The following is a 13,718-nucleotide window of genomic DNA, read 5'->3' as shown; positions in this document are numbered from 1 at the left end:
ATTTTCAGAGTTTTATTTGATTTTGAAAACTATTAATACATTTTTTTCCAACATCACAACAGGATTTTTTTTGTCAATCAAATGAGAATCCCAGTAAAATACACTGACATTTTGGTTTATAATGTAACAAAATGTAAAAAAAGATTATGAATAAATTTGCACAGCAGTGTAACTGCATAATACAGAAATGCCCATTACTATTTTAAGCACAACAAAGAAACAAAAAGCAAATTAGCACTAAATGTGAGTTATCACTTAAGCAAAAACATGACACAAGCAAGTCCCACCAAACTTTGCACAGAAGGACGCACATCTCTTAAAATGAAGCCGCAAGTAAGTAGAAAGAAAACTACTTTGGAAGAACTTGCCTTTGTGATGAGCAGGAGTTTGCCACCAGACAGAAAACGGATGCTCCAGTGACAAACAAAAAGCAGGCAATCACTGTGGGGGAATGCAACATGTTTCCTTACCTAGTGCCATCTCTATGATGCTCATTTGGCTCTCTGAGGGAAACAGGATTTTTGGCGCCTGGTCTGTCACGGGAGCTGTGAAAAGGCAAGCAGAATGGAGCACACATTTAAAAAATTCCTCTTCGTTCTCCCCCAGTGGACTGTAGGAGTATGATTTATTCATTAAAGACCACATTAAGGCCTGCATTAAAACGAGAACAAATAAAATATTATATTTAAACAGTGGAAGGACAAAAGGGGATAAATTACAAGGATTCTGAATTAGCAATTCAAAGCGTTAAACATCAAAGTCCAAAGCAGCAGCAGCACTACTCAGCACTAATCCAATTCTCTCTTTGTGTAAGTGATGATGCTATGGCCTGGACTTGGATGCAATACAAATGAAGTGGTATTTACATAGTCTTGGTGTCTTAGACTGAAAGCATTTGGTGAAGATGTGGCTTTATAACTAATAAAAACTCCAGAGAAGTTACGAAGTGGATCGCAGCTGCTCTAAAACATTTCCCTTTCAAATGCACACACTAATTAGAGAGCTGCTGAGAAACTAAACAGGCACTTCTATTGCAAAAAGTGGAGAGAATGTCATTGTTTTAACTTGGACTGCGTTTCCTGTGATGATAGTTATGTAGTTTTTAATTGCAGCATCAGTAGAACACCACTAGATTTCACTTTTTATTTTTATTTTGCAAGGACACCTAACTACGGTTTTAATGTTTCTGAATTCATCTTTTAAGCTGATTTAGCATTCCTCTTCCCATGGTTGATGCTCACACACTTCAGACACACACTGAAAGTTTGAAACCATCCATGCTTTAACATCCTCCAAACAAACTAGAAGAGCCTTCAGAGGAGTCGCAGAATTAGGCTTCAGTGGCGTGTGAATCTGTGTAACAATGAAATGAGATGCCATGGTTTTTTTTTTTTAAAGTGGTTCCCATATGAAATATAGATTAAGAAAAAGACTGAACCATGGTTAAATCTCTGGGACAACAAGAAAGTGAGATTTGTGAAGAGGATGTATCCTCCAATCTAATAGAAGAGGTTCTGTTGGATTGCTACGTTTTAAACCTTTCCAGTACCTTTCATGACAACACAGTGCTGCATGGAAAACACAGAGATTAGATGATTAACAGTATCAAAGCTAGCACTGAGGTCTACTAGTATTAAGTCATTTAAATCACTGAAGCCATTTTGATCTAGAAAAATCTGGAGCTGAAGAAAACAGAAAGTTAGACATGCTTTAAAAACTAGAAGATATGCATAAAGCATAAAGCATAGACAGACAAAAAGTGGTTTGTTCCCTTTTGAAATAAAACATTTAAAATGCGTTGTTGCCTGTAAGCAAAGCAAAAAAAAAACTCCAAGACATATATTAGCAATAGCAAATGAAAAAAATATACCCCTTTGAAATGCAGAATTTCAGAGTCTAGTACAATTTTCACAAACTTTCCTGGTCTAAATTTTTCCGCAGTAAATGACAACATGGTAGAATCTGAGTGTGGAAAACAGAATGATTTAGCCAGAACCAGGTTTATTTTTCATTCAGCAGTGAAAATAGAGAAATAGGAGCAACCTCAAGTTTGATTCCCAACATTATACACTGGCTTTGGCTGGCAAATAAATGAATTCAATATTTGATTGTCAATAATTTATAAAGCACATACATAATTTTATGTAAAATTAATTGAAATGTACTCATTCTGAGTAAAATTATTAATAAATATTTGAGTATTTATTAATAATATATCTTTAAACTACAACTGTGACGCACTGATTAGACGTCAATATCTGATTGGTTTGTCTGCATAGCAAGTCAGCTTCAGGCCAAATATACTGAATGAAGCAGCATTAGCTGAGAGTGGAAATCAATTTAAGATCCACCAAAACATTTATTATGTTCTTTTTTTTTTCATTTGGAACCCCTGTAGCCAGATTGGGGGTTTCATCGTCTCTGGACAAGAGAAATTTTCCGATTTAAAACAGTGTGTCATCACATCTGCTCTGTCTATTCCGATTAAAACTGAGGAGAGGAAGGCCTCTCGTTGTTTTATAAGAACAGTCATGCCCCGAGACATATTACAAATATTCTGCAGAGCCTCCCTTCAATTCCAATACGGAGGCTAGATTGGATTTCCAGAGTTCGCTCCATAAGTTGAAGGTGAAATCCCAACCCTGGAAGGTAATCAAAGTTGTGGTGTGTTTTTTAACAAGCTCCGAGGGTTGGTTTTTGGCAGGCACGGCTTCATTTGGAAACTAAAGGTAACAAAGTAAGAGAAAGCTGTTTAACTCTAATAAAATCCTGCCCTTCATCCAAATCAAGGGCATGTGGCTGATTCGTTAGTCAGTTGGATCCCGTCAAGCTGGAAGGCATGTAAACTCACATCCACACACCAGAGAGACAAATTCAAGACGCATTAGTGAACAAAACCAGAACGCTGTGGGTGGGGTTATTATGAGTGGGAGTGGGAAGGTTTCTCTCGCTGGGGCTTGGGGGGGCAGAGCACATCCAGTCTGACCTGCTCCCCAACGTGCAAACAGCATAATCACATTCAGACGCGCACAATCCCACACACTGGAGAAGCCTGAAGTTGGTTGCTGCCTGAGAGAACATCTTTAAAGTGTCCCTCGCAGAGCCTGTGATCCACTCTCGCTGTGATCACATGATGATGGATGGAGGGATGGAGTAATGCAACAGAAAAAAGGGAGACCTTGTTCTCTCCCATTAACTCCGCCGTCACCTTTTCTCCCCGCGCCTGTCGATGTGCCGCTCGCTGTGTGTCTTTGTAGCTCTGTCTGTCTGGTTCAGTCGCCTCTCAGGGCTGAGATGGAAGGAAGATGAAATAGTGGGAGAGGAGGGAGGGAGGAAGGGAAAGGGTTGTGGTCCTCTGTTCACACCTCATTAAAGACCACTTCAGCAGACATAGATTAAGAGGGGAAAGCATGTGTGTGTGTGTGCGTTTGAGCTCGAGATCATTAAAGAAACGATGCAGTGTACTCACTGCATATTTCCACTGCAGCAAATAAATGAAAGCCATTTTCAAGCAACTTGAGAGGCAAACCTTGTTAGTCACAGATGATGCAGAGGAAAAATCTTTTCTCTCTTCCTCAAGCCAACCATGTTGGAGCTTCGACTATCAGAAATCTCTTCTTTTGTTTTCCCCCACTCAGAAGAATTGGTGGTTTTTGCTCAACATCCAGGTTCACGTAGACTCAACAAGATGTTAGAAAAACGTTTGTCAGAAATTTTGCTCGATATAGCGTCACTCAGCACCTCTTTTTCAAGGCGTCCCAAAGCTTCCCGACTGGATTGAGATTCGGTAAAAAGCAGAACAGATCAGTGCCTTCCAGAAGTTCACAAGCTTCTTCTAACTTGGAGATGTATGAATATGAATAAGGTCGGCTTGAATGAGGATGTTTACTCGCCTTACTCCACTATTACACTCATAACATGCCATTACAACATGAAACTAGGGCAAAGTAACAAAAGCAGCTTTAGCTTGCATGTGAGGTTATACGCTTTTGTTTTGTAAAAACACTCATTTCTGCTCTAATGCTGTAAACAATATCTTTTATCTCCATAAAACATGTTAAAGATAATTTATTAGTTCCATTTAAGATAAAAATATAGCAGCCATTACAATCACTATTTCCTTTTATATTAGAAAAGTAATTTTATATATATATATATATATATATATATATATATATATATATATATATATATATATATATATATATATATATATATATATATATATATATATATATATATATATATATAAGCTTTTTTATTCAAGACAATTGTGTAAGTTAAATTTAAAATTTTAGGAGAACTGAAGTTAGCATGAATTATGTTTCTGAGAAGTTGTTTGGTGTTGACATATGAGGTTGGATCCTTGATTTAAACAAATTCTGGTAACAATCATTCTGAAATTCATTAAAAAAAATCTGCTTAGACTAAGAAAAATAGTTGAACTTATCTGAACTTATTGCCTCAAGTTGTCAAGAGGTAGAATTGCACTACTGCAGATTCTCAGCTCTGAATTCTGCTCTGCAGCATTTTTAAAGCAATTCTCTTTTTCAAACCTTACTGTTGCGAAAAACAAAAGTTTTTATTTTCACTTGCTCGTAGTACATTTTTGCACTCAGAGCAAATATTTCTGTTTACCTTAAGTTGTCTCTCAAAACAGTAGAACAAAGAATCAAGAAAACCTTCATGAAGTGTTCAAAGGATAAATGAAAATTCTTCAAGGCTTTTTAAGCTATTGTCTTCACAGTGTTATGAAAATTATTTTGGAAAGTTTTCAGCAGAAAATGTAAAAGCAAAACATGCTTTGCTGGAAACTCACTTATTTTGTAACAAAAATAAACTTCATATCAATCACTTATCGACTTAAAAATTTTAAAATGGAATTATCCCAGAGGGGTAGGAATAAATCATAACTCTAAAACAATTTGATGAAGCCAAATAAAAAGATTTTTGTATTTTATATTTGCACAGTAGATTTTTTTAGTAGACAGAAACATTGATTTAGTGAACAGCCTGGAGGCAAATAAAGTGGGATTTAGCTTTTGGTATTGGCTTCTTTGCAGTTTATGTAATTGAAGCAAGAAATTTGCCTTTTTTTGTCTTTTGTGAGTTTTCATCGTAAATGCAGGATCATTTCACCATTTATATGTGGGGAGATTGCGTGAATCCAGAGACTGGAGTACATACAAACTCTGGTTTTGCATGATCACAATTCAAAACTTCCCACTTATTACTGTAAATAAACAAGCTAACTTTAAAATATGAGTCCGGATAAGACCAAACACTAGAGCAGATACACAACTTAAGGGAAATGTTAGATGTCTAAGGTACAGGAGGAGTTGGAATGATTGTCTACAGACTGGCCTGAAGCTGAAAGGAACTTCACAGCTCTGCAGCTGTCAGGAGATGTTAGAGTTTTGCAAAAGAAAGAGAGTTTCCTTACACAAGAGATGAATGGATGCTATCAAGGAGCATTGCCTTTGTGAACTGCTGGAGTTAACTACTTAGCACAGGAAACTACATCCTATATTTACTGTGTTGCATCTGGAAGTCCATAAAATTTTGAGAGGCAGTAAAGTACTTGAAAAGTATTATTGTGCACCTGTCTTTTTTCATGGCCTAATAAAGAGGTCAACCGTGTGGAAAATACAGCTATAAATAGTTAATGTGACCTCAGCTAAGCCAGAAGTGCTTCAACTACCATACGGAAGCTGAAGACTTTTCCTTCAGCAAAAGCGGCTTCAGTAATGGAAGAACAAAGTTACCTCTTGTCTGGTAAACCTGCCTCTGTGAATGAGGAGGGTGTTGCTGTGTGGGAGTTTTTAATTTCATAGCTGTGGCAAAATGACTTTCAGCTGTTGCCCTGAAACATCTGCTTGAGGGCTGCAGGTGAAATGAAGCAGAGTCAGAATTAACACAGTCTCTGATGGAGTGGATACTGTTCTTCAGGCAGTTACACAGATGGGCTCAGTGTTGGGATGTTGCAACATGAACTGTACAATCTATGGACTGTGCAGCAAGACTTAGAGTGGAGATCAAGTGAACACTCTAAAAAAGAAATGTTTTCATGGTTGCATAAGAATGCATATTCTTAATATAAAACCGTAGTGCCTTTCAATTCAGTTTGCAAACTTATTGACTCTTATGTTATGAAACCAGTGAACCTCAAATAAAATACATAAATCAAATACGCATTTTCCTATTATTTGCCTTTTTTTTTAACTGAAAGCTCTAGTTAGCAGGTATATGTGAGCAAAACACACAGTGGACCTCTGTGTGTTTTGCTCATTGAAGAAAAGGAATCGTTCAGGAGAAGGCTGCAAAAATATTAATACTAAAGGCAGCTAATAGGAGAAAATATGATGTAAGAGTGATGTTAAAAAGTGTAGACATGTCTCCAAAATACTAAAATAACAATACAAACAATATAAATCTAGCCTCCGGACTATGGTTGCCAAAATCTCCACAAAAACCTTCGAGCTGAATGTTTGAGTTTTCAAAGATACAGAAATTTGGCCACAATTCACACAAGAACTGGTCCTACTAGCCAAATCTGATTATTCTGAAACCAAACCTTCAGGTGTTTGCTAGAATACATTTTCCAGCAACAGTGCAAGTTTGAGCAAAGACCCAAATATAAAATTAACCTTTAAAACTAACATTTTCATTAATATCACCAAAATGTTTATCACAGATATATTTTGCTCATATCTGGTACCTATTACTATCAAATTCTGTCTTGTTTTTTTTCCCAACACATATTTGAATTGTTAGCGGACCTCTGTGTGTTTTGCTGAGTTGAAACCTTTCAGATGATAGATATTTAAAATATAATAGATAAATCTTTCAGCTGAAACAGTATACTGCTTGTTAAAAATAACACAGATGCTCTAGAGGACTCTCCAAGCTCGAATTGTGATTTTTGCAGGCGCCGAAAAATAAAATGAACCGCTGGATAAAAATGAACCACGTAGAAATGACAACGCTAGCCTCTCCGAGGACAGTTGTTGAAAAACATAAATATAGAAACTGCAGAAGCAGAACATAATAAGAGGATATTTTCTTATTGAAAAGGGTGTTGTTTCAGAAGATCCATCAAAACAATTGAATATGAGAGGGCCCACAGGAAAGAGCAATATATTCTGGGGAAATCATATAAATCACATAAGTGCAGGCATTGGGAATAGCAGGGACGAATACACTCTCCAGTGGAAAGACACTCCACATAATTACTAAAAATGGTGGGTATGGTTCACACTGGGGTGTGTAATAATGAGATGTGTGTTTGAAACTGACGCAGATGAAAACGTAAAGTGCAGTAAACATTCACCCTGATAAGAAAAGAATCTGCACAGATGAATTATAACTGGCTCATCGCAGATGGAAGGGGGTTACAGAGGGTTACTTCCTCTGCAGGGATACCCGAGTCATCTGACTGCTAGGTAGTGAGGCGGCCTGAAAAAGTCTATACACCCTAACCAGAACTTGTGTCACCATTCTTTTAAAGAGATAGCATGGATCATTTCAAGAGTGGTCCAGTTGAGTAGACATTCATGACAGCAGTAGAAAATAGCAATGAGCCTTCGAACCGCCATAAAAGATTTAAAACCGCAAAGTATAGGTATAGCTTTATTACTGGAGTTACTTTACTCTCTTATTTGAAAGCTGGAATATCTCAACTATGGCTGTATATCTTGACAATTCAAGGATTTCAAACAAACCTGTACATGCAACTGTAGGTAAACAAATATGCCTTTGGGAAGTTACCTAGAAGCCTTCGAACCAGACTTTCCTAGATGTTACAGATAGTTTGAACAGGAATGCGAGCTGAGAAAAACACAAATATCAGATCTGAAGGCGAGAAATAAGATCTACTGGGTGCCATCAACGCAAAGACGCCTTTTAGGCATCGTAGGATTTGTTTTGAGTGTAGACTCACAGCTGGGCTCACTGCATGATGGAGGCTGAAACAGAGTAGATGGGATTTTTAAAAAAAGGACTTTTAGGTACAACTACAAGTAAAATCTTTTAAAGTGTCTGCAACACTAAAAAATGTAAACTCATTTTAACATGTATTATGCAAGAATGGGGGAAAAAAAAAATACTTTAATCTCAATGACTCCATACGGTTTTCCACAATTCCCAAGCTGAGTCTTCATGTAATTTTTAGTACTGATTGCAAAACCATTTCAAAATGTAATGGATTTTGAAGTGCTTGGCATGCTATTGGCAAACAAAAAAAATTTAAGCTCAAAACTGAAAGGTGTTTCAATATAAAATATAACAAAACAATATAAAATGTGCTCTGCAAAATGTGGGAAAAGGGGCTACACATTATTAAACACTCGCCTGCTGTGATACTGTTCACACACTAGATGACACTGAATTTTCTTTTTACTTAGGCATGTTTACATTATTTGCAACTCTGCTGGATGTCTGGCAATAAGAAGAGCTTGCTAGTCTTTGATGGGGTCAACAAAGTTTTATGGTCACGCAACATGCTAAGTGTCCTTCAGCGTCACACATCAACTGTGAGAACACCTGGCTTCAAACTGACACAAAGGGCATCTGGCCTCGACACAGAATGACAGGCAGCAGATAGGTTATCAGACCATCAAGATGATTAATGCTGTATCGATTAAATCAGTCATTTCCTCATGAATCACACCCACAGCTGGAGAAGTAAGGCTTAACTTGACAAAAGCTTTCTTAACTTCTGATGTCAATATTAAAATTATTCGTCACACATCCAAAACTTTTCTTTGTTCCATTTCCCATAATATCTGACCAATTCAAAGACGACAAAAACAGATTACTTAGAAGTGAAAATAAACTTTAAGTAGCCTTAAAGGCTCAGATACAGTGCGGTGGCTTCTGGATTTGCTCTGCTAGAATCAAAACAGAAATAACACAAAGACATTTATGAAGGAGCTTATATATGTAAATATATATAAAACAGTATGATGAACTGTTAATGGATCAAACAAGTACAATACCAAGACGTTTTTTTTAAATGCATTAAACTGATTTCTCTTCTGCCAACACATGCAATTGTTTTTATACAGCGGAGTAAAGGAAAATTAACTATTGACTCATACACTTTCTGCACATTTACTGCGTTTTCAGCAAGCTCTGCTTCGTGTTTATCTTAGCTTTAAATCTACATACTCGACAAGCAATACCTTTGTAATTATGAGTTATTTATTTTGAGCAAGGTCGACTATAAAGTACAAAGAAGAATTTAGTTTTCCTGATAAATATGCTCATGACAATGAACCGAAGTACAACTGTGTTTAAAAGATAGTGTGTTTTAAAAAGTGAGTTAATCTCTAGATCCTCATTTTACATTTTGCTTGATTCTGATTATTGTCATACCTTCAAAGATATTGGGGACGCGATTCATTTAAATTCACATAAAATCCTGAAAAATAATAAAATATTAATCATTCGGCAGAAAGTGGAAAAAAGGGTAATAGATTGTAATAGATATTTTCATTTAAAGCTGATTGGATTTTCTGTGAATCACTAAACCAGCATTTTCTTCTATAACCAATTTTTCGTAAGGACTGAGTTCTTCACATTAGTGAATAAACAATTGGATTACATTCTATAGTTCCTCTCTATTTCTTGTTTTTACCCTACAAACAGCATGTTTTGTGGGTCACTTTCAGGTATTTTTTGGGTTTTCTCTGACCGAAACATCGTTTTCGACAGCGGTTCCTCATGAAGACTTTCTGCAGAAGTTAGGCTTACATCAACATTGCAAATAAAGTGACTCAAAGTTGCAAATCTGTAAGCTAATTAATCATGATTGGGTGACTTATATCTTGTTTGTCCCATGAAGAGGAGTGAAAAGGTGATCATCAGCAAAGAAAAATGTAGGAGATGAAGGATCCGGCACAAAATGACACTCTGCAGCCCCAGCAGTGTCTATATGAAATTTCACTGCTGTAGATATTAAAAACGCCAGTTCTCCACCCGCAGCAAATCATTTCCCTCTGATTCCCGCTGTATTTGCAGAGTAAATTATTTCTCTTCCTCGTCCATAAAAACTTGTCTTTTAAGTCCATTATTTTCCTATTTTCCATAAGCAAAGTCTGTCTGATAGAATCTTTTAATTAAGATTTCACAAGTTACTTCCTCCAGCTCGAAAAACGTTTCTTTTAGTGTTGCAGTCCCGCTCCCAAGGACACAATCAAACATCGTTGCGTAGCTTAGCAGATCCCTCATCTTGCAGATCTCATCTGTAGAGAGGGCGGCTTTCTTTATTTACCATGCATTATGTAGCTGGATGTTATGTTAAAAAGAGAATGTATGGAGGATTTATATAACTCTCTAACTAAGGATGATGTTTACAAGCATGGCGATAAAACTATTGGTAACATTTCAAGTTTGCTATAAATTCTCAAATAATGGAGTTAGATCTGGATTTTCTAACATAAAAAATGTATTTGATATAAGCAATTTTATGCTATATATTTAGAATCATTTTGTCCCTACTTAGCAATTATGCATTACATTGTGTTGGTCTATTGCATAAAATCCCAATATAAATACAATGATGCTCAAGATTACATAATTTCAAAAAACTCAAGGCGCATAAAAACCTTTTTGAGAAAGCTTCATGACTAATTTCACAAAAAACTGAAGGATTTCCTAGAAGACACATTGGCTTCATTCCCAGAATTAACTTGAAGTTTATGTCTAAACTCAACTTTCCAGCACAATGTGTCCAAACGTAATTTTGTGCCCAGCAGAAAGTATTATAATTGCAAAACACAAACTCTGTTTCCAGAGAGATTTATTCCTCCATGCAAATGCAAGACTACATTTTACTAAGAGAAAATTGAGATTTTGACAGGGAAGAAGTTGTGCTATTCCTCATTTTAATTCACTGCCGAGCCCACCTGAGTCTTACAAGGTTCTTTTACAAGAAAGAATTTATAGTTTGGAAAAGTTAACACTAATTAATTTGGAGGCGATACATGACAGTGCGCAGTTAAACACCAAGCCGACATCCAGCTGATTGGGGAAGAAAAACCTTAAGTGTTTCCTTCATTCGACATTTTTCTTGGGGCCATTTAAGCTTTGATTGCAGCAATCCATCGACCACTTATGCGTTAGTGACCAATGCATAAAATTCATGTCGAGCCTCAGGGCACATTTAACTGTAGTGATGCAATAGTTGCGAGATGTACATGAGCGATATTGGTATAATAGCCCGAGCAGAGATCAGAGTAACGATCTGCAGGCCGGCCTAAGCAAATCTTAGGAACATTAAATGTAGCATAGCTTCTGTGCATGATTCATCACACCTGCCTACAACACGCCTGAGACAAAACACTGTGCTTAAAAACTTGCAGAAATAATGAAATGCGAGCTCTCAGATTGGAACGAAGCGACAAAAGAATCCATGGGTGCATAAAAGAGAGAGGAGGAAGGTTTATAACCGTGACATTATTTTCAGAGACGCAACCAAAACCTGCTTGTCCCGGTGTAACCTATTGAGCCTCGACTGATTCAGGCAACTCATTATTCGGTTTTTAACAGAGAGCCTGATAAATATGCAGCTGCCTTGAGCACCTAAATGCTGCACACTGAGCTCTTATCAAATAATATCCTCACAGCTTTGTGAAATATGACTAATGCGGCCGACTGGTTCCTGATAATCTATGCAGTGTTAGTTTGCCAAGCACTTGGCACCTATCACATTCTCCGATCTCCCTCCTTCATGTGTTTATTTAGTTTACTGGACTTTAGCACAAGACAATTGCAAGATAATAGTCACCAAGAGTGGGAGTTAAATGGAAAAAATCAGCTCAGGTTGTAAGGCAGCACTGAGTTTAAACTAATTTTGACAGAAGTAGAGTTGAAATGCATCCTGTGGTCTAATAAGAAAATATAAATGACATGCGGCGTTTAGGAAGTGCAGGTTAATCTAACTTAACCACAACAAAATATTAAATATAAGTTTTAATCCATTATAACTTCAGCGCCACGTTAGTGACAGCAACACAAAATATCAAAGATTTTGCAGCAAAAAACGCTTTTAATTGAATTCATCATCGAGCTCAGCTGCAATGTGTTAAACCTAGAACATTTTTATATTTTGTTATATTTTGTTGTGTTACAGCCACATAGTTTAAAGTGTTATGATACTGCAACTGCCATACTGACCTCCATCACTAGAATCTTCAGCTTCCAATCACATAAAAACAAGTTACTGTATTGTCCACATCAACCTTGTGAGGTTGTCATAAATAAACAACCACTGTAACGTGTAAGCATTTATATGAGATTGTTTAACATCTCAAGGAAGTCAGCATGCTATCTTGTGTTGTATCTTCCATAATGTAAAAGGACAAAACCACACAGTGGTTCCTGGTTATGTTTTTAAGGTGGAACTGTGATCTGAAATGACTATGGATTAATTATTTAACACTAAAGTGAAATGCCAGCAAGTGAAAGAGCTGAGAGAGTTTTTCCTCATAGCTGAACCCAAACTTGACATTGAATAGCAAACACGTAAACCACAAGAGGGAGGAAAAAAAATGTCTCCATATGCATCCTGCAGAGCACATATCTGTTTCCTGTGTGCATCTAAAAAAAAAAAAAGGTCAACATTTGAAAACTTTAATTACTCCTGATTCTGGTGAAGCATGCTACTCTACAACATTCTCTTTCCACATGTCCAGCCAACCGGTTCAACCCCTGCTGCAAGCTGCTAAGTGCTCCTTTGTGTAAGTCAGTAACCTCCTACGCCCTTAACACACAGACTCAACACCAACACCATCCACTTTTTCTTAAAATAAAGAAACAGACTCCTAAGTTGTCAACAATCAATTATGTGCCCCAGCTTCCCATTTGTTTCTTCCAACAACTGAATGGACTGCCTAAAACTGGCCAGAAGTTAATAAAACCTGTCTGTTTGCTTTTAACTCTATTTCAACCTCCTTCCCAGCTTGCTGCCAGTGGCCTGTTTAATTTCCTGCTTGGTGCCATTTGTGCACACTGGCCCCCTATTGCTGAGCGATGCCATGACGGTCGTCCCTCCCGCCCCTCCACTGCTTCCCCTTCTTCCTTCCTCTCAACCCTTTTGCCAGTGGCCCTGCAAGCCTCCGGAGGGAGGCAATGCCAAGCGTTCCAGCTGTTTAAACAGGTCAGTGGTTGGTGCCAGGTGCCGCGAAGGGGAGTGTTGCCATTGTTGTGCCCTATATTACTGGTTTGTGCAAACTGTGATGATTCCATTGTCTCTGCAGAACAAGGAGTAGGGATTAAAGGTACTGACCACAAATAAAAGATGCTTGGTTTACTCATGGATGTCATTCAATTATTAATTTAAGGGTTCTACTGATATACTGAACAATCATTTTCCAGGGTTGAATGATAAATAGAGTAAGGTTCAAAATGTACAGTGAGCTTTTTTTAAAAATTGAAGTTAGTGAACATCTTAGCAGTGGAAGGTTGTAGGACTTCTAAACTATGCATTTCTTACACCTGGTTATTAATTGAAATGAAAGATATTTCATAGAACAGTCTCACTTGAAAATATGATCAGTTTATTTATCAATTTAGTTTAAGATCCTTCAATTATGTAATAACTTATGTCAAAGCATATATTATGATACTTTATAAAACGTCTTTATGCAAAAAACAAAATTCAAAACTCAACATTCAAGTTGATGGCCATTACAAGAATCATGTTACAGTCTTATCAC

The 13,718-nt window shown here is 37.0% G+C and overlaps 1 protein-coding gene across 5 annotated transcripts in view; it reads right to left on the bottom strand.

The window, feature by feature from the left end:
• LOC122827182 (interleukin-1 receptor accessory protein-like 1) overlaps window positions 1-13,718 on the bottom strand; it is a 236,305-nt gene that overhangs the window by 83,628 nt on the left and 138,959 nt on the right. For all 5 annotated transcript variants that reach the window (XM_044109810.1, XM_044109814.1, XM_044109813.1 and 2 more), the window contains one exon: window positions 471-545. In XM_044109810.1, coding sequence (XP_043965745.1) covers window positions 471-545 — 75 coding nt within the window. The remainder of the gene's footprint in view (window positions 1-470; window positions 546-13,718) is intronic.

Source organism: Gambusia affinis, linkage group LG24, assembly GCF_019740435.1.
Source record: "Gambusia affinis linkage group LG24, SWU_Gaff_1.0, whole genome shotgun sequence".
NCBI classification, from domain to species: Eukaryota; Metazoa; Chordata; class Actinopteri; order Cyprinodontiformes; family Poeciliidae; genus Gambusia; species Gambusia affinis.
The sequence above is the reverse complement of the archived record's forward strand: the minus strand, read 5'-3'. Positions and strand labels throughout refer to the sequence as shown.